We start from the raw sequence: 22,421 nt of genomic DNA on the forward strand, positions 1-22,421 counted from the left end.
ATTACTTTCTCTTTGTAATTCCATAGCATATTGCCTGGATAGCTGTTTAGCAGCGTGTGTGTGTGTATAATATATACGACATTTACCATTTTTGAATGTACAATTTTGTGATGTTAAATACATTCATGTTGTTGGGCAGCCATCACCACTGTCCATCTCCAGAACTCTCTTCATCTTGTGAAACTGAAGCCCTGAACCCATTAAATACTATCTCTGTTCTCCCCTCCTCCCAGCCCCCTGGCAACCGCCATTTACTTTCTGTCTTAGTGAATTTGACTACTCTAGGTACCTCATGCAGGTGGAATCATGTATTATTTGTCCTTCTGTAACCGGCATACTTTATTTAGCATAATGTCTTCAGTGTTCATCCTTGTTGTAGCATGTATCAGAATTCCATTTTGTTTTTTAAAGAATTTCCTTTAAAAAAATTTCCTTTTTGAGGCTTTTTAAAAATATAGCATTGCCTATACCCCACATTTTGATTATCCATTCAGCTGTCTATGGACACTTGGATTTCTTCCCTCTTTGGCTATTGTGAGTGATGCTGCTGTGAACACAGGTGTGCAAATATATGCTCAAGTCCCTGCTTTCACTTCTTTTGGGTATATACCCAGAAGTGGAATTGCTCAGTTATATGGTAATTCTAGGTTTAATTTTTTGAGGGCTAGCCATACCGTTTTCTACAGTGACTGCCCCATTTTACATTCCCACCAGCAATGCACAGGAATTCCAGTATCTCCACATCCTTGCCAACACTTGTTCTTTCCTTTTCTTCTTTTTTCTCTTAAAAAATATCCATCCAAATGGGTACAAAGTAGCATCTTATTATGGTTTTGACTTTGTATTTCCCTAATGATTAGGGATATTGAGTATCTTTTCATATGCTTTTTGGCCATTTATATATCTTTCTAGAGAAATGTCTGTTCAAATCCTTTGCCTCTTTTTGAGTCAGGTTTGCTTATTTTTTGTTTTTGTTGAGTTATAGGAGTTCTTTATATATCCTGGATATCCATTTTTGTCACACATTTTGTTTGCAAGTATTGTCTGCCATTCTGTAGGTTGCCTTTTCACTCTGTTGATATTATCCTTTGCACAAAATGTTCAGTTTGATGAATTTCAACTTATTGGCCTTTTGTGGATAGTGCTTTCCACTAGTGGTATAGTATAGTGGCATATCTAAGAAATCATTGCAAAATCCAATGTCATAAAACTTTCCCCCTGTGTTTTCATCTAAGAGTTTTATATATTTGGTTTTTTGATCAGTGTGGTATACTGTTTAAGGTAAGGGTCCAACTTCATTCTTCTGCCTGTGCATATCCAGTGTCCCAGAATCTTTTGTTGAAAAAGCTGTTCTATCCTCATCATGATCTTGATACTGTTTTCAGAAATCCTTTGACCAGATATATATGACGGCCTATTTCCAGGTATTCTGTTTCATTGGTCTAGAAGTCTGTCTTTATGCAAGTGCCACCCTGTTTTGATTACCATAGTTTTGTAATAAGGTTTGAAATCAGGAAGACTAAGACCGCAGCTTTGTTCTTTTTCAAGACTATTTTGCCTATTGAGAGACCCTTTAGATTCCACATGAATTTTACGATGGAGTTTTCTATGTTCTGCAAAGTACATCATGGGGACTTTGTTAGGGAATATCTATTTTTATACTTTCTTGCAGCACAATTAATTACATATCTGCTTCTTCTATTAGAATATAATCTCCCAGATGTTAGTGATAATTTCCAGTCAGTTCTTTTTCTCCTTAACACCTTGTACAGTAGGTTTTCATAAATACTTACTTTTTTTATTGTTTGCCTCTGGGGAATTGGTTCATTATGTTTAATGATTAAGTCATACTTTTTGTTCTTGAGATCTTAGCTCAAGGAAGCTATCCTTGACGTCCTAGAACATGTGAAGCCCCTGGCAATGCATGTTTCCTGTACTCTTTCTTCTAATTATATACTTCTGTGAATATTTTCCCCCCACTGGGCAGGGGAAAACTTTGCCCTGTATCTACTACTGTGTCTGGCACACAGTGGGTGCTCAGTAAGTATTAGTTGCTGTAACTTCGTTGTGATTTGAATTCTTCCAGTTAATTCTTGCTTTTGGTAGCTAAATTCCTTATTAAGTTATAAGTAAAATTAATTAATGTCCTCAGTATACCTCCTAGGCCCAAGGATAGACTGTTTTTGAAAGTGAACCATGTAGACCTGAGCGTTTTAGACTAAGTGTGCTAAAAATGTAAAATGATAAAACTTGTAGTGTAATAAGGTAGTTGTTCCTAGCAAATATCCTCACTAATATTTATTTCTGTTTTTACATGATTACAAAAAGCTGAGACATGTGAATTTTGTATTTTAGAACCAACCAGTTTTGCTTTTTGGACGACCTCAGGGAGATGGTGAAATTCGAATAACGACTCTAGACAAGCACACGAAGCAAGAAAGGTGAGAAAAGAGGAGCAATACTTATTTTCAGAATAAGTGGTTAGTATCAGAAGATTGAGAAAACAATTCTAGGACAAAGGGAAGCAGAGGAAGAAAAACAAGGGGACAGACCAACCTATGGTTTTTCTACAATTTTCTCATAGATATGTTAGAGGAAAAGACCTATGTTTTGGTATCTGTTGATTCGTCTAAGTTCTTAAGAGGGATATGACAGATATCCTTTTAGCTGAGGTTCAAAGGGACACACTGTAATGAGAGTAGAGCTAAAGTAAGAGACAACAAAATTGTTTGATTTCTTTTTTTGGTATACATTTGAAAACAACTAAAAATACGAAGTGCTCTAAGAAGTTGGTCTAAGTGGGGACCATTTCGTGATATTTTCTTGAGGGAAGTTCAGGTTAGTGAGCTTGGCCTGGTATCCCAAATTATATACATAGGGTTGCTAAACTTGTTTGGTTGGTTAAAACGGCCATTTCTGGAACTTTTGGAATGAGAAAGTCAGCCAGCAGGGGGCAGTGTCAGCTCTTGCTTCCAACTTGATACCCAGGTGCTACAGGTAGCTCCCAGGAGACCTATCCTTTTTCAGCCTCTCCAGGAAAATAGTCTTTGAAAGTGATGCAGGTATTAGAGCTATGTAAATGTATCGTTCTCATTATCATTATTTTAAAATGTATACATGTTAATTCCTGAGAATTTTCTAAAAGATGAAAATATTGATATGGGGTGGTAAGATTAAAAGTTTGTTTTTTCTCCCCCAATTACATTGTCGTTAAAAATTAAGAGAAACATCAACACAAAAATATAACCATAATTTTTCTAGTTTGCATTTTGTTCATATGCTGCTTGGTTTGTGTTTCTGGTAGTCCATGGAATCATGAGGAGCAACATAGAGGGTGAAAGTGTGGTTTCCACAGTCAGATCTGGTGTGAACCTTGCTCTGCCCCTCACTAGCTGTGTAACCTTGAGCAAATTATTTAACTTCTCTAATCCTCAGTTTCCTCCCCAGTAAAATGAAGATGAAAATGATACCTCAGCAGGTGGTCCTGAGGATTTAAATTCAGTGAGTCATCTTTGTGAAAGGGACGGACACCTCCCTACACATTCTGGTCCACTCCTCAAAACATCAGAAGTTCACTACTCTTGTCATTAGTATTCTGTAAATGTCTAGTTTTTAAACCGGAAAAAAAAAATTGCTCCTGGACACTTTGTGGCTTATCTCAGTTGTTCCTGAGTCACTCTGAATGTATATATTCCTACTATAATTTTGTAAATTTTTTAAATGAAACTAAGGTAAAGTAAGGCCATTCATCCCGTCAAGGGTAGTGCCAGGGTATGTACAGTTCATTCTTTTCCATATGCAACACTGCCTTGGTCTTTAACTCAAAGAAACAATGTTTGGTTGGTTTAATTAAATTTTACCAAGGAAAAGTTAACGTACATTCTTCCAAACCATTTTAAATCTCTCTCTCTCTCTCTCATTCTCTCAGGCATATCTTCTTATTTGATTTGGCAGTGATTGTATGTAAAAGGAAAGGCGATAACTATGAAATGAAGGAAATAATAGATCTTCAGCAGTACAAAATAGCCAACAATCCTACAACTGATAAAGAAAATAAAAAGGTGAATCTTTGAAAATCAATTACCATAATTTACTCATAACTTTGACCATTCAAGGAAAGGATACTAATGCATTAATATGAGAGGGCTTATCAGTGCAGGTGATTTTTCTTTCTAGAGATTGATGAGGAGCAAGCCTCTGTGAGACATAATTGGACAGTGCCACAACTGACAGTGACCATCTCTAAAGCCTTAATGGTCAAGTAAAATGCATTTGGCGTAAGAACTGTTACAGAGATAAAGCTGACTATAAAAGTCTGATTGTTCACAGTTTGTATGCTGATAATGTTATGAGCAGTTTGTGGATGACTGTGGTAGTATTTTAGTGAATTTGGAAGCATGATGTTATAGTGATACATATTAACCTGAGGACTATTACTTTCAACAGTGGTCTTATGGCTTCTACCTCATCCATACCCAAGGACAAAATGGATTAGAATTTTATTGCAAAACAAAAGATTTAAAGAAAAAATGGCTGGAACAGTTTGAAATGGCTTTGTGAGTATTCCTACCTTTAAAAGTGTTTTTTCTACTACTTAAAAATCTCTTAGAAGTAATGAACTGTCAATAAATGTACTCCAGCCCTTGTAGCATGTATATGGAGACTGTGGAAACACTTTGAGCATGATTGCTTCTTTGCTGGTCTTGATAACTTTGGTCTCCTACAAGAGGCTTTGGCGAATTTCTTCAAGAAAAAGAAAGAGGGCACTCTAACATTCTGTTTGACTTTTTTCTCATGGGCATATTTTAATTCTTTAGCTTTCTGCAGCCTGTGAAAATATTAACAATTCTAATGATAAACTTTTGATATACTCACCGTATTTTATATAGATCTTTAAAGTAGAAGTGGTTGCAAACACATACATTCATACTTGCACATTTTTTATTTTTAATAGAAAAATTCATTTCTAGCCCTCATTTGATTTTTTTTTGACTCATTTATTGTTTGAGTCCTAGATAAATTACCTGGTGTTTTCAGTGAATGTTTTAAGGTCTTGAGTTCTTTCCGTGTTCTTTCCTTTTATGAAGGTGGAAGCTCAAGAAAGAGGTGGGAAATAAGTTAGACCTGTTTCAAAAGGAATAAAGGAATGGCATAAAGTGATGTAATTACACGAAAACATGTTATTATAGGAGTTCTTTTTAGTTTTGATGTTTTGGATTAAAAAGTGCATAGTGACCTTGTTGCAAAAACATTAAGGTTACCCTGAAATTGAAACTGTTAGCAAAAGGTGAAATTCGGGGCAGGGGGCGGGGAGGGGGGTGGTGGTGGGGAGAAAAGCACTTTGGATTTGCCTCATTTGTATTCTAGCACTGTTTACCATTTGTGGACGAATTCTATCGGGCTTTTGTTCCTACTTTTGCTTTGTTTTAAGAAATGCTCATGTTAATATGGGGATAAGATTAGAATGTTTTTTTTTTTTAAGATTAGAATGTTTTATTGTAGTTCTGAAGTGAGAAAAACAGATTTTCTTGAGATTAGTTTATCTAACATTTTGAGAGCAATGATGGTGCTACTAAGATGTTTGTAAGCTTATAGAACAATTCTGGATTCGGCAGTAACCACGGTCATGAGTTGGCTGCATGGTCTTAGCTAAGTTCGTTATCTCTCAGAGCCCTGGTTTCCTCCTCTATAAAATAAGGATGATAATATTTTGGATTTCAATAATATGTTTCAGGCAGAGTGCTAGCCAAATGGCACACCAGCAGTCATATGGTATTGAACAATAATGCTGTCTATTGTTATCACTATTATTAATATTGTTTTATATTTAGGATCTTATTATACCCATGAGGACTTGTAAAACCAGAAGTCACCATCCCAGTATACATCATGGTGCTAATAATGTATTGTTCTTGATTACAGTGGTGAAGCCAAAGACGTTAGTAGTTGTATGCATGGATGCTGTGGCTATGCTATAGGTCCCCTTTGGCTGGGGCCTGAATAAGGAAGTTGGTGGCCTCTGCCTAGTCTCTCACAGATTGTGGGCTCCATCATAAACCAAGGGTGCTATTTTAAGGAGGCGACTTGTCTACCTGGGGTTGGTGACAATGGGCACAGGCAGAGCTGATCTCAAGCCTTTGCTCTTGTGAGAATGATGCTAGGCTAGTATTTACTTGTGGGTTCTTTTTTGCTATATAATCTTTAGATGAGTGAAAACATTTCTGCAGAGGAGGGAAGGTAAATTTGTCTGGAGCAGGCAGCTCTCCTTGGACTGTACGATAGGCAGACCAGTTAACATTTTGTTCAGTTGCCATAAATTAAGGAACTTAACTGGATACAAGAGATTTTACAATATGGATGCTTTTATCTCCTTTGTGAAAAAGGATCTGGGGTAGGTGGATGAAGGGTGGTCTAGTGGCTCACTGAAGTATCCTCAGGGATCCAGACTCAGGTCTTCTGCTCTTCATGATAAGCGTTTGGCTTCTGTGCTCAGGGTTGGTCACTTTGTTGTCCAAGATAGCTCCTGGAGCTCCAGTTATAAAATCTTCATTCTAGGCAGCAGAAGGTGACTCCTTTCTTTTAAGGATCCCTTGTAAATATGCCACAAACTTATGTTACTAATACTGACTAGAACTTAGCCGTATGGCCACATCTGTCAAGGGAGCCTAGGAAATCTATATCATCTTTATTTCAGGCAGGATTGCGCCTAGCTGAGAATCAAGGTTCTCTTATGGAAAAAAAAGGAGAAACTTGTAGTTGTAGACAACTACCTGTCACTGCTTGGTAGTTATATACCTATGGGAGGATGGATAGATAGAAATTGTCCCACCATAAGAAAGACAGCTGTACCATGCCCAGGGAAACTGGGATTCTTAACTTTGAGCATTTTCCAGGCACCTCACCAATATAATTAAACCTCCAAGTGGCTGTTTGTATTTCAGAATTCCATTGACTGCCCATGCAGATGGTGAGAGGGTGGAAGTACCTTTTTTGAGAATTACCAGAGTCGAAGTGGAGGGCTTCTATAAGCAGAGATGATGCCAATTATGGCAAAGTAAAATTAGTCAGGATTTTACTCAGGCATCAGAATATGCCATTATTTTATTTTGTCCCCTCTTTTTTGAAGTTCATTATGCAGGAAAGCCCTGCTTCCTGCTCTATAAGCAGCTCCTACTTGTCTTGTGCTCAGGAGAATAAAATAACCTAGGTTAAGTCCTGAAGCTTAGGACGACGTTACCTATGGTTCAAATTTTGCCATTTTATCTATTATCTAAAGTTCGAGTACTGTCCTTCTCTAAGCCATGGGGAATAAAAGAAAACTAGGAAAATGGGCTGCTTTCATGACAGCCCATGAAAACCTTTGGATACCTCCTCAAGCCGGCTTCTGCCAGTCCCTTTAGCATTAACATTGGGCACATAGGTCCTCCTAGAGCATTCTGGAGTGTTGCTTTAAGGAACTCAGGGAAGGAAAGGGAGGCATCAGTAGGAGTGTGGTGGGAAATCAAGGGAGGTGATATTTTAAGACTGATGAAATGCTTGCCAGTTCTATTTACAGAAGATGGCTGTTCTGCTGTTTATAGGATGATTGGATTGTTTTTATTTTTAAAAAAAGTTGCAAATCACCTTTAAGATGTTTAAAATACCACTTTTAATTTAGAACACTAAAAAAGACCATAGAAAAGCATGAATACCAATAAACAGTAAGTATCCAGTAAATGCATATCATCTCCCCAGAGGTGACCTAAATCTCAGCCTGTGTCTTTGTCTCAAACACATCCCATTCCTGCTCAGTAGTCATGTTCTCTGACCTTCTTTGGCAGTAACCACTTTCAGCATTTAGAATATTCAGTGAACCACATCAGAACTTGGCAAACCTCCGTAAGAAAGGATGAACAAAGAGAAAAGCAGCAGTGACCCACTTGGATAGGGCAGGGAGAAAAATGTTTTTTTTCTTTTTCTCCTGTGAGAAGAAGTGGTAGCAGGACGGATTCCTCTTGAAGTTGTTGGAACAGTCATGGAACCAAAGAAGTTTGGGAGCCATAGTTCTGGGGGACCCCCGCTCTGAAGAATGTATTTAAACCTTTAAGAGACCGATGTATATACGTTGCTTATTCTTATTTATTTCCAAAAGGGCTTTTGTCACCGTCTCTCCCTAATCCATTTAGTTTTCTGTGAAATAAGATGGCAAATATTTTTAATAGCTAAAGCTAGTTTTCATAATGATACAGGAGAATATGGATGTGAGTGCCTATAACAATGTTCAAAATATTGTCAGGAAGCTTCTGGGTATGTTTTTCCGAAATCCCTTATATCCAGTGTGTTTTTATGAATTCTCCTGTTAGATTTAAATGGATAAATATTGTCATACCCATTTTATAGCTCAGGAAACTAATGACTACAGCAGTGTTTCAGCAAACTTGTACAACTTCAGTGCTGTATCATTTACAGTGGAGTTCAGGATCTCAGGTCACAGCAATTTCTTTACCCCAAGGTGCTAAAATAAACAACTGGACTGAAATCCTGTTATCTACAACTAGAGTCAGGTTTCCTTTTCTGCTCCCCCCACCTCCACCACTATAACTAGGACCCAGAGGATCAGGCAGTTTCTTTAAATGTTCCAGAAACAAGTCAACGTTGGGTAAAATATGAAAAAAATAAATTGAATAATAGACAAGAAGTCTTTTTAAAGAAGGAGAGCGAGAAAGAAAAAGTAAAATGGGGGACGGGGGGATTGCAAATGGTAAAAAGTGGTAGATTCTGAACCAGCCTCCATAGTGTTTACTGAAGGAAACTGAAAGGTTCCTTTGCCTGGAATTTATTCTGACTGACTTGACCCAATTCTTGAAATTCTAACAATTTATATTAATCCCTTGAATAAAGAAAGTTCCTTGAAAGATGCATTGCCATATTCCCACTATCTAAGATTCCTTCACTGTGTACCACATGCACCGTGCTACGTGGTTTTCCTAAGAGGAGGAAGAACATAGAAATAGTAATGTGTGCTCAAAGATTAGCCCAGGATATTTAGGGCTAGTTGCCAAATTAGCAATTTGTTTCTAATTGTTAAACACTAAGACTGTGGTTGTGGAGAGAAGAGTAGAAGGGTATATAGAAATTACAGAGCCAGGAAGGGACTCTAGGACCAGATGTCATTGTCATGTTGGACATCTAGAAGGTCAGCCCCTGAGCTTTGTCTCCCACAGTGACCCCTGAAAAGGGGTGCTCTCCAGATAGGGTGGGGCAGGGGGCAGGAATCTAGCCATTAAACTCCACAAATCTCATTTGATCAGAGTCACACCGTTTCTAATTTATTCCCCACTTACTTCCAGAAGGAATTTGAGGTCACTCACCATAAAAAGCACACATGCCACAGAATTAAAAAGAAAAATTTAAATAATCAGAGGTCAAACAGAACAATGTTTCAAAGCATTTTCCTCACACTTGGGATCTACTAGACAAGAATAGTTTCCTGAAATTTACCTTCTGTAGTTTGTATTATAAAAGCAGTGAGTATGTTGTTCACATTTAAATATGAAATTATATTTTATCAAATATAACTTAAAAAACGTAAAATTTGTTTTAATCTAAAGATATTGCTCAGATATTTTGACTACCAGAGAGATAATTACCGGTGGAAATTACATTCATTCTACAAGTACTTACTGAGCACTTGCCTTCTGCCAGATATTATTGGAAGCCCTGGGCATGTAACAAAGAGGGAGCTATTGCAATTGAATTTAAATACTGTAATTTATAAATATAATTTTTAGTTAATATATACTGGATTGAATTTAAAGACTGTACTCTCGGATATTTCTAGCCAAATAACATCTTCCTCCCAGTCCCATTTGCTCAAGTGTAAATAGAAGGAAGCCCGAGAAGTACCTTTCTCCCTCTACCTGTGGACAGTTTCTCCCCAGTCTCTGCAGACTAAATCTGACCACTTGCTTGTAATCTTCATGTTCCCCTCCCTGGTTTAAGCCTTTCACATGTCTAATTAGCTTCTGTCCCTCTTCCCCACTCCTTACCAGTCCACACCTCGGGAAGCATCCACGGTAATCCAGCTGTGGCCCGCCCTTCTTAAAACCCTTTGTTGGCTATTTGTTGCCCTTGGTATAATCTCAAAATTCTTGCCAGGACCTAAAGGCCCTCCCTGATTTTATCCTGCCCATCTTTCCAGCTACATCTCATAGTAGTTTTACCTGGGCTCATTTTGCTGTGGTTAGATTGAGTGGATTTCAGTTCTTGGGGAATGCACAGGCCCTCAGACAACCGCCTTGGAGGCTTCCCTAACCAGGATGGTCTTTCCTCCTGTTCTTTATCCTATAGACCTTGGCTTAAAATGTTGCTTTCTGAGAGAGATGTTCTTGACCATTATGCTAAATCAGTAAGCCTACCTCCCCAGTATTCTCTCACAATTGTAATTATATGGCCCGGCAAAAATTATCCAAGGGTGGTATTTATAGCCTTCCCTCCACCCGTCTGCCCCCTGCTTGTTAAAGCAGATCTATTATGTGCCAGCCCAATTTCACCTATCCTTTCTCCTCCTAAAGAATAGAGATTCCTTCCTGCTTACTGAGAGAGAAGCTGAATTGAACTATATGGCTAATGCTGGGAGAAAGGAAAAAAGAAAGCTTCATGGTTCTGGAAATGGAAAGAAAATTTGGGGTTTTGGTGTGAATGAGGCTCTGGAATAGCGGTGGGGTTTGAGGAATTTGGAAAGGGGAAAAGCACCTTTTGAAATACGTATCTGTGGATTCTGAATTATATTCCCTCTTATGTCCTTTGAAATGTTAGATAGAGAATGCAATTGCTTTTTGGTTATTTTGGTTTCTGTATTTGTACTTTTAAGGGTCCAAGGCCAAACTGTCTGGGCCTTTCAGTTGATGGGGTTGCCATTGGATCTAATTGTCCATTTCATGGCTGTTTCTCCCCTGAACTAAGAACACCGCGATGGCCGGCATCTTGTCAGTGGTGTTCACATGCATGAGGAGTCCCGAGCACAGTTCCTGGCACACAGTGGAAAATCCCATTTTTATTGTAAATCTGAAATTTTACTCAAGTTTTCTGATAACAGGGTAATATAAAAACAACAACAACAAAGACCTGATGGGTTAAGGATTCCTACGGTTGGACAAAATATAACAGCTCTTGTGGGAAAGAAACTTTTTCTAGTATAATAAGTAGGCTTTATAATTTGCATCCTTAGGTAGGAGACACTGAAAAACATACATTTTCCACCAGCAGCATGAGATTTTATGAAGTTCTAGAAGTTGATGTTACATAAAATTATGTTTTCCTTAAATTAGCCTTCAAAAATAAGTTTGCAATTTCTTGAAGGCATTTTTGTAGCCACCCAACTTGATGTTTCCAGGTTGTTTCTTTTTGTTTTTCCATATATGTTTCTTATTGGCAGACTGACTTAATGCTTGGATGGAACTTATAGAACCAACCAGGATATGGATAATGTCCTCATTACCTAGAGTCTTTCACATAATGCTGACCTAATCTATAATTTTGCTGAAACCTGCAGAACAACGTGCAATTCACATGCTATCTGGACCTCCTTGCCTCTGGGAGCTGTGGGTAGAACTCGGTGCAAACTCTAGTTCCAGGGTCTGAGGTGCTCAAAGCCCACCTATTTCCTCACATTTCTCTCTGTCTCAACTCCTGACCCAGAAGAAATACAGTCATGACCTAGATTTTGTGATAGTGATGGGTGGCACAAGATAGAAGGTCATTTCATGCACCTGTTCCCTCTGCCATTTCATCAGTCTCCTTGACATCCTCAGTGTGGCTCTCTTCACTATATGCTGCTCCCCACGGTGGGCCAGTATGCCTGGACTCACTGCTTTTCCTCTGGAGCCTGGCTAGTCAGGCCAGAGACAACACACCTACCTTAGCCATCCTGGGACTTAGAGAAGTAAAGCTTGTGATGTTACGTCAGTTCGAGATTAAGAAATCTGCTGAGTATCTTAAGGGGAGATGCTCTTTGCTATTGGTCGGTGAGTGATTCATGTTTATAACAGAATATTAAAGTTTTGGCTGCAGATTTGACATTGCGTTGTACACATTGAAAAGACTGATTTTGCTTATGTTTTTGCCTGCATGGAGATTCCTCCATCTACATAAAGCTATGGAAGTCAGAGAATTCCATAGCGAGTGCAAACTACTGCTACCACTACTCCTACTAGTACTGTTACTTCTCCTTTCTCTTCTCTCTTCTTGCTACGTTTCTTCATTTTCTTCATTAGGAGGTCTGTTTGGATCTTCTCAACACTACATACATGTAAGTACCTTTTGAGACTACAGATTTCATCGTTTGGAACAGGGGCCAATGTACTTTTGTTGTAAGGGGCCAGAAAGTAAATATTTTGGGCTTTGTGGACCATATGGTCTCTGTCATAATTACTCAGTTCTATCATTGCAGTAATAACACAGCCATGGATAATAGACAAATGAACAAGTGTGGTGTGTTCCAATAAAACAGGTGGTGGGCCGTATTTGGCTCATGAGCAGCAGTTAGCGACCCCTGTGTTATAGCCCAAAGAAGATGATTTAGGCCTAGGGAAGTAGTGAGTATGTGCTACCACTAAATGATCTCAGCTCTAATGGAACTGCCTTGTGGCCTTTTGGACTAGTGTGATTTTTTATTTTTATTTTTTTATTTTAAAAATTTTTTTAGTAGCACTAATCCCTGCTTAGGCCATCATGATGATTTAGCTGCAGAATGTCCTCTGTTCTACCAAAACTAAAGAAAAGATACCTGGGTGTATTATTGGTATTTGACATTACTTTGTACTGTCCAAACAAATGTCAAAAATATCTGCCCAAAGAGCGGACTGCGCCTATTCAGGTATCTGGTTTCATTAAGTTTTATTCTAAGGTTTATTAGAAAGGACTGTGAGGCCCAAAGAATCCAGGCCAATAGCAACATCACAGTAAGCTTTTCTTTTCTTAATACTCAACCACATCACCGAAGATACTTCTGTAGTTAGTGATGGCTTTGTGCTCTTGGGGCATTTTCCTTCCAGCAGTAATGCCATTTGTGCCTGTTATTTTTCTGAAATTTTCTTCCTGGAGAGCACGCCAAGGAAAACTACAAGGGGCAAAGGCAGCCTAGAGTGGTATCAAGAGTTGGCCCAAGGGTGAGTCTTCCCAAATGAGCCATATGTGGGAGTGACATTCTGACTTTGCTGGCACCTGGTTTGTCATTTTCTGGGTGTTCCAAGCTGGTGTCAGTGTCTGCTGGAAACTGGTAGCCTCGCAGGCATTCTACCAAAGTATCAGTCCTCAAAGCGTCTCTGTACTGTCTGCCCACATGCTGTTTTGTTTTTTTGGAGAAATTATTTTCTTTAAAAACAGCCTTCTTTCTGCATAAAAGGCTTTCATTGCCAGTTTTGAATATGCAGAATTTGTTTATGAATATGAGATCCCTGCTCACTTGATCCCTTACCCCTGGGTGGTGCTGAGTCGCATGGTACTGACCTATTCACATTAATCTCCCAAGTTGAAGCCAGCTCGACTCTCCCTGAATCTAATGTATTATCTATAACCTTTCAAAATTGGCAGTTAAGTCAGTGTAGAGAACTAAACCGCAGTTTCCTGGCAGCAATAAAAGGAAGTAGGACACGGGACAGTGCTCAGAAAAACCACAGCTGTCATTAAATGGAGTCTTTCAGTAGCCTGTTTGATCCAGAAACATGTAAAAGCATTTCATGCATGACAAAGCATTGGTAAATATTAAATAGTATTCTTGTTCTGGTATTGCCTAGTGGGGATCAACCTCTCTCCTTTTTCTCTGGTTATATTTAATACTTGCTTGACATTTTTCTGTCATTCCTGAGCATGCTTATAAAGAAGTCCTAGGCAGGAAGAAGAATGGATAGCTATCAAAAGTCCCGTCATCCAAGAGCATTATTCTGTTACAACTAAATGCAAGTAACATTGTTAGGGTGAATTAGTGTTGGTTTCCCCAAGCTTTTGTAACAGACCCTTTGTCGTGCTTTTCTTTTTTTCCTTCTTCTTATATGAATAATTGTGCAACCAGAACCGGGAATGTTTAACCTGACAATGGTGGTCACTGTATTGACTCCAGCTTGTCTGAGTAATGTAAATAACACAAATAATAACATAAAGAGTAAGTTTGTTTCAAAACCGTTCAGTGTATTGAGTCAATATATATATATACATATATATGTATACATATATATACACATGTATATGTGTATATATATATATGGTATATATATGGTTTCCTCTAAGAAAGTGACTTGATTGGTGAATTCTATAATGATGCACAAGCTTTAATTTATAAGCCTAAACCTAATAGTTAAGGTCATATGTACTACTTTTAGGATATCTTTGATAAGAAATTATTAGGTCATAGGAATTATTACTTTGGGCTGTACAATACAAAATAAGCTGTGTTTGGAAGATTGGCTGTCCTTTCAGTGGAAACAATAGAAGACACTTTGTTTTTCCTCTTCATAAGAGTGAGCAATAGCCGTCTAGTTGGAAAGATTAGAAAGTCATGCTTGGGGGCGCCTGGGTGGCTCAGTGGGTTAAAGCCTCTGCCTTCAGCTCAGGTCATGATCCCAGGGTCCTGGGATCGAGCCCCACATCGGGCTCTCTGCTCAGCAGGGAGCCTGCTTTCCCCCCTCTCTCTCTGTCTGCCTCTCTGCCTACTTGTGATCTCTGTCAAATAAATAAATAAAATCTTAAAAAAAAAAAAAAGAAAGAAAAGAAAGTCATGCTTGAAACAGTTATCAAATGAAACTAAATATTGTTTATCTGTGTTTGTTTATTCATGTGTTTTTCGAGCATCTCATACCTTCCCAGGAGCTAGTCTAAGGCAGGGTAGATATAATGATGAATAAGGCCAGTTCTCTTCCCTTACGGAGTTTACATTCTAACAAGGCATATTTTCAAGTCAGCATTATAATGTCAGTGCAAAGCAGTGGTAAATTGCAAGGTAAACGAAAGCTTACATCACACATTATTTGATGAGGAAAATAGAATTGGAAATTTCAACGTAGAAAACTCCAGTGCATGTCATACTATCAGGCAAATTTTGAAAATTAGTGACATTCTGGGGGTCTAAGAAAGGCATGAGCAAAAAAATTGAAGTTGTTGCTCTTCATTAAGACAAAGAAAATCATTATAGGTTAAGTATATATTGTTTGGCTTTAAATAATTAGGAAAAATGCCCTCTACCACTGATATGGAATTTAGAAAAATTAATTTGTTATAGGCGAGTTTTTCTCCCATATACTCTGAATACCAGCTTATAATTATCAAGATGTTCAGAAGCCATGCTGTTTTGTAAACTCATGGACACTTTGAAGAGGAGTTTGAAGTTCCTTCATTCCAGCCATTCAATGCTCAAACCTTTCCTATAACTTCTTTCCACATGTAGTCTGTGCTTGAATGTTTCGTGTGATGAGGAACTCACTACCTCTGAAATCATTTGCACTTTGCTTAGCTTTGACCATAGAAAACTTTCTTAAAATAAGTTGAAATCTGTCTGTTCAAATATAATTTCCTAATGTAATTTCTTGGGCCCAAATAGAATTTATCTCTTTCCTCTGTTTGTAGCCCTTCAGATGTTTGAAGGCATCTATTCCTCCAACTTTGTGTTTTAGACATTCTTTCTCCTAAATAAAAAGAAACTTAATTTGGGAAGTTGTTTTCATTAACTAGTTTAGTTGAGTGCTAACCTGGATCAGATAAAGATATAGGTAAATTGAATGTTTCATTTCAATCCAGTATTAGGGGCAAGGTGTGATGCTAGCTGCTATCATCCCCACAAAAAAAGTAAATGAGAGAGTTTTAATCTTCAAGGCATTTAGAAATCAATTTAAGATCTTCTGATTAAATTATGCATAACATTTTTTCTGCTTCTGAGTATTATAAGGAAGATTTCAGATTTTAAATCCTTCATGTTAGAGTATTTAGAGTCTGGTAGCACACAGGGGTAATTCCTTACTCTTACATAGTGCTTTATAGTCTCCAAAGCATTTTTGGATAATACTTCATTTGATTATTAAGGAGTACTGTGAGGTAGCCCGGAGGTATTGTCTTAAAAAAAAAAAATAGAGGAGCTATTAAGTGTTTTGTGTGTGGTTTTTTAGTTAACAAGTGGCAGAGACTGATCTTGAATCTCAATCCAGAGCTTTTTCCCTGGCCCCACGCTGTCTCATTTATAGCAAGAATACCTACTGTTGTTCTCCAAAGATGAAAGTTTGTTTTATAAGCAAGAGGTATTTTTGTGTAGTATATTCACACACTGAATGAAAAATATGATTTAGAATCTAAATATTTCCCACTTATTTTGTACTGATGCCGTTGGGTAAGAATTGGTTATTTTTACAAAATCAAATAATAACATCATGCATTATTAACAATTTGTAAGGATGATTTGGGCTTTAAAGAATTTCCTTAAAGTAAAGTAAGTCAAGTCTTGATTTGTAAGTTAATATATAACAAGAGTTTTGGTCACCTTGTAGAATTGTGCTTAATACAATCTAGACAAAGTTTTGATTTGATTTGATGGTGTTTCCTTTTCTCAGTTGTCTAGATAATGTGATTTCAGTCTCAGACTTTAAATTATCTTTTTAGAGGTAAGGACAATGGGGAGGAAAAGCCTTAAGGTCTGAGACTAAGTCCTGGCTGGTTATCAGGGTGGATTAAGATGAGTTTTAAATATATATATTTATACTGGGGTAACACTGAATGTATGTTACAGAAGTCACTGGAGATATGAACATGGTGCGTAACACTCATTTTTCTCCTTCAGGATGAACTTTGGACTATCACTGAATAGCTTCTTTTTCCTGGAGAGAGCCCAATTTGAAGCAGTTATCAGAAGCACGTGTTTGACCTGTCTTTTGCTTATTAGAATAGCAGACTTTCTTCTAAACATCATTGTCTAAGAAAACACTGGGACTAGGAGCTCAGATTATCTGCCTCAAAAATTATTAGAATATTCCAGTGGCTCGTGATGTCAGCCTATCCACATCTTTTTATTTGCAGCATCATACTTTGCACAAAGCAGCTAGCCCTTTGAGGAAACGGAAAAAGCTAAAAAAAATCTAAAAGTCACAAATGCCCTAAATTAATGGGCTTTAAAAATTTGAAAATGCATAAAAGTATTAGTCTTATTTTATAGTTTGCTATAGTAAACAACAAAAACCTGTTTGAATTTATTTTTCTTCCAGTCTTTCCTGGCATCAATCCTATGAGAGAATTAATATTCAATGACGTTAACATTGTCTTCCAAGTACAGTGCTATGCTTTTGATATTTGTCTCATTAACTCTTTATGGAATTTATGACAGGGGCAATTATCTCTGTTTTGTTTTGTTTTTTCTTTTCCTTGTTTAATAAGTTAACTAAGGACCAGAGATTTAAGTCCCTGCGTGGACCACATAGCTCAAGATGGCATGGAAGCTCCACCGTGGTGCAAGACCAGGCTTTTCCTGTTCTTTTCTCCAAAAAGTTTCTTGCCCAAATGGCGAGTAAGGCATAAAAAGGATGTTTTATTAAACTCAATTTTCCTATCTCCTAACCTGAGACTGCAGACTTCCTGTGCTTTTGTTTCTTTCCCCCCGGAGAGCAAGAGCAACCAGAAACAAAATTCTCTCATCTGTTCTCATATACCACATTTGCTTTATGTGGTCTCTGACTAATGACTCATTGGTCAGAATCAACTCAGGGATCTGTTCTCTGATAGTGCATTAATAATATATATGCATTAAAGCTCCCTCTCAGAGAATATTTGAGCTTTGACATATTGAACACTGGCATTTTAAATTAAAGCTGTTGCTGCCGGTGCATTTTAAAAACTAGATAGCTTGGAAATAGTGCTTCATACATTACGAAATAGACCTGAGGTCATAGGTAGTTTATTAAGCTAAAACTATTCCTGGCCTATTTAATTGTGGTCGGGGTTTGAATTGTATTTTCCAATTACTGTGACCTAAACATCTTTCAGATTGAGGGTGGGGGAAAAAAAATCAAAAGAGAACTGTTAGGGCTTTGATCTACTAGAAGGTACACCATAAAGTAATCTAATGGATTGTCTACATACCATACGGACTTGGAATAATGAATTAGGAACTTTTTTGCGTTCTTCAAGATAGGAAGTCTCAAGATTAGAATGATGCTTTGTGACAACGATGACTCTGTATGTTGAGCTCTAGGCTTGCGTTATTGTCTCTTGTCTTGCAAACACTTCTGTCTAGTTATATAGCTGAGCGTTCTTTTTCCTTGTGGCATTAAACTTGTGCAAGTTGATAAGTAGTCTGTGCTAAGCCTTTCCCTCAGTACAGCTTATTGGGACATTTGTGTTATACACATACATGTTTATGTACAATACTTATCCATATGCACAAGGCTCTCCCCATGAAAGTTTTACTTTAGGAGAGTGTAATAAAGAACCTTAACTTCAGAACCACAAAGGTCCCCTCTCTTGCCTCAGGCATTTTACAGATAGATCAAGTACCAGATTGTAGGTAGTTTTCCTTAAATGCCTATGTACTGGATGATCTCAGATTTTGTATCCAGTTGGACCTACGGTAACTTTTTCTACAGAGGAACTTGCCCAAAGCCACAGGAGCAGCAAGTAGCAGAATTGAAACTAGACCCCAGGTCCTTTTAATTTCTGGCGATTCCTCTTCTTTCAAGAGCAAGCTTTTATCAGGTTCCTTTTGCATGAAATGAGGCAGTCTACATCTTTCCCTGTTATCTCTGTCATGAAAAGCTGCCATTTCCGTGTCCAGAGACTGGTGGACTTAGGGTAGGGGGAAGAAGTCAACCAGCCTCCAGTGGATCTTAGCAATAGAAGCCATTGTTCCAGCATCTATTTGACATGAATATATTGTTCGCTGTTAACATTGCAGATATGTTTTCAGCAGGGCACTCTTGAATACTTGATACTGTCTTGAAACCTTATAATTGTAGGATAGAGTGAAACCCAACGTGAATTCGAAATTTAATTAAACTTCTTGCTTGTTTAATTGTTTAATGTGTTGCCCAGTCTAACTTGCAATTCCATATTCAATTATAATGAAACTCCCCTTAGACTGAGTTTATTTTGGGGTTTAAAAATGACTCTAAAAGGTATTGATGCTTTAAGAGAATCCTTGGTTTTATAAAATTTCAACATAAGAGATTGAGTGTTTTAGTATTAGGTTTGTATTGACTCTTGATATTGACACAAGTCTAAATTTGCAAAGCCCACAAAAGCTAAATCCCATGGGCTTATGTTTAATTTAAAATATGGCTAGCTGGCCATTTTGAATATACTAGATAGGCTGACAATCTGAATATCTGACTGATTGGGGAAATAGTCAAATATTAATTTTTAATGTTTATTAGTAGACTGTTTGCAGTTGGTTTTTAAATTTATTTGGAAAGTAAGGATTCACATTTATGTAAAATTGCCAACAAACCTGGTTTCATAGAGGTGTTTAGAGGTTAAATGCCTAATGATTAATTTATGCTTTAGTAATATTTTTAATAATTTGGAGGAAAGGTAAGGCAGCTGAGGATAATGTTAATGATGAATTATAATGAAGGTTTAAAGATTCTGAGATTTAATAGTGGAGATCTTACTCAGCATCCTAAAAACAGAATAGGAGAACAAATGGAAAAGACTACTTAGTGGTGTTCACAGAGTGCTGGTCAAGGAGAAAAAACGCTAAGGAAGGACCTGGCCACCCCCCCTACCCCACCAGTTCCTTTCCTCCACTGACATGGCCAGGGGACCCAGGCAAGGCAAGGGTCCTCTTTCTTTCTCTGGGACTTCATTCATCTTAAAGAGGGGCTTTAAAAAATATTTGTGATCTGTTCTTTTCCTGCAGCACTAGGAATTTTGCTCTTAAATTTGACTCTGCAGCCTGTTTCTTGAATATGCTGAAGCCTTGTTGAATGGGAAAAGAACATGGGGGAGGTGTGGAAGCTAACTGTGATACAGAATTAATACTGTAATCTCATCATCTTTTATTTCTACCCAACAGTTATGACATTTTTTTTTCTTGTGCTTATTCTCTTTTGGTTCACAAAAATACGTTCAATAGTTATTACTCTGCGTGTGTGTATGTTTACAAGAACGTGTGTGGATGTACATACTGGATGATGATAGTGTGATCCCTTTGGGAAGATGAATGTTTCATGCCCTAAAGGTGATGATATGCTTTAAATTCTGCGTACCTAGTCTGTAAACCATCAGGAAAATTCAATAAGTAGGACTTATTCCTTCTGTGGAAATATAATGGTGATAAAGTAATACTCAAAATTAATTTAGTTTAATTACAAATGAAGGCATTCCTTCCATTCAAAATTAATAAAGAAATAAGATGGATAGTCTGTGCTGATTCAGTAGAACACATCATTTTGCAAAGCCAAAGAAATTATCTGTGAACCTTTGATCAAAAAGCGCAGATAGTGTGTGATCCACGAAACTTGATTACTACTAGTTTTCAGTGAGGAGGGCTTTTTGATATTAAAAGCAGAAGAAGCCAGAGCATTATTGTGTAGAGAATTGATTGATCGCTTTAATCAATGACTTCTTCAGAGACAGTTCTGAGACATGACCAGGAAAACTGAAATGAGCCAGCTGGCCGTTAGTGGTCAGCACTGCTCCACGAGAAGTGTCCACAGGGTGCTTGCAGCCAGAGGACAGAGAGACTCACTGGGAGAATTGTAGCCCGTGCGAAGATCAGACCTAAGTAGAGTTTAATAAAATTCTGCTTTGGAGTGATTTATCTTCTGTGAGCAATTTCTTTTTTTTTTTTTTTTAATAGATTGATTTATTTATCTGTTTGTGTACTCCTCTAGTGCTTTCCCCTGTCTGAACGAAAAGCACTTTGCAAATATCAGAGCTCAAATTTTAAAAAGATCATTGATTTTTTTTTTCAACAGCCCTGAAGGTAGGCTGTCACACATCATCATTTATTTCTGAGATAGGGATATTGATAGCATATATTAAAATCTTTCATTAGAGATTTTTTTTTTTTTTGGTCCAGCAATAACCTAAATTCAGAGGAGTTTCGTATTTGCCTTCATCTAATCAGAATTGCTATTTGAAAGTATATACTTAACCCAGGACAATATGGCTGCCGTGCTGCTATAAGGGAAAGGAATAGTGTGTCAATAAAAATTATCATTAACTGAAAATATTCCTGTGTGATAGCCACATAGTTGTCCAGGAAACCCAAGAAACAGGATCTGATTAGCTACTGAAATTTGCCCAGCATGACCAGTGTTAGAATGAAAGATTGAGCTCCTGGAAGCTGCAAGTGCATGCCACACTCCTTTTCCCCTGCACCATTGACCACCGTGTCCCTTACTCACCTGGGACCTGTCCTCTCCTGAGGCCCACAAGGAACGACTTTTCATCTTTTAGGACTCAGATCAGAGATAGTTGCTCTCTTTTTTTTTTTTTTTTTTTTTTTTTTTTTTGAGAGAGATCACAAGCAGGCAGAGAGGCAGGCAGGGAGAGAGAGAGAGAGGGAAGCAGGCTCCCCACTGAGCAGAGAGCCCGATGCGGGACTCGATCCCAGGACCCTGAGATCATGACCTGAGCCGAAGGCAGCGGCTTAACCCACTGAGCCACCCAGGCGCCCCTAGTTGCTCTCTTTTTACTCCCTCCTCTCCCGCCTCACCTTTAACCTGTACCGAAGAGTTGACCAACCTCTTCTTTATTCTCCACCATACCTTGTACCTTTGGGTAACACTTCATTAGATTTACTTCTGTGCATATCTTCATCTTTGTCCAGATTAAAAGGAGTTTAAGGTTGGGGGGAGCATGCTTCCCCCCTCCCACCTTATTCCCAATACAATACTTCTCTATGTTTGGCATTTAACAAATACTTTTTATTTATTTTTTTTAAAGATTTTATTTATTTATTTGACAGGCAGAGATCACAAGTTGGCAGAGAGGCAGACAGAAAGAGAGGGAGAAGCAGGCTCCCTGCTGAGCAGAGAGCCCAATGCGGGGCTGGATCCCAGGACCCTGGGATCATGAACTGCGCTGAAGGCAGAGGCTTTAACCCACTGAGCCACCCAGGCGCCCCAATAAATACTTTCTAAATAAAAGAATGACTAGAGCAATTGAATAATAGTTTAAGAGCAAGTGCCACATAATTTTAGAAAGAAGACAGATTCTGTGGGCTACAGTGATCTGGGAAGGTCTTAAAACATGGAGCCTAAGCTAAGAGATGGATAGGATTTGGTGGGAAAAAGGAAGAATAATCATGATAAGGAAAAGTGATTTGAAGCTGAAACTGAAATGAACATTTAAAAATATATTGAATAAATGGATCTCTTTTGAGCTGATGACAGGATGCTATGGTTGAAGATACAGTTTTCCCATTGAAAATGTTTCCATTGCTCTTCGTGACTCACATACTATTTTTC

At 37.9% G+C, this 22,421-nt stretch overlaps 1 protein-coding gene across 2 annotated transcripts in view; it reads left to right on the forward strand.

Annotated features, from left to right (window-relative positions):
* VAV3 (vav guanine nucleotide exchange factor 3) overlaps positions 1 to 22,421 on the forward strand; it is a 363,312-nt gene that overhangs the window by 199,626 nt on the left and 141,265 nt on the right. For both annotated transcript variants that reach the window (XM_080800645.1, XM_080800646.1), the window contains exons 13-15: positions 2,356 to 2,441; positions 3,929 to 4,061; positions 4,447 to 4,556. In XM_080800645.1, the coding sequence (XP_080656771.1) occupies positions 2,356 to 2,441; positions 3,929 to 4,061; positions 4,447 to 4,556 (329 nt within the window). The remainder of the gene's footprint in view (positions 1 to 2,355; positions 2,442 to 3,928; positions 4,062 to 4,446; positions 4,557 to 22,421) is intronic.

The sequence above is a fragment of the Martes martes genome (genome assembly GCF_963455335.1).
Source record: "Martes martes genome assembly, chromosome: 4".
NCBI lineage: Eukaryota > Metazoa > Chordata > Mammalia > Carnivora > Mustelidae > Martes > Martes martes.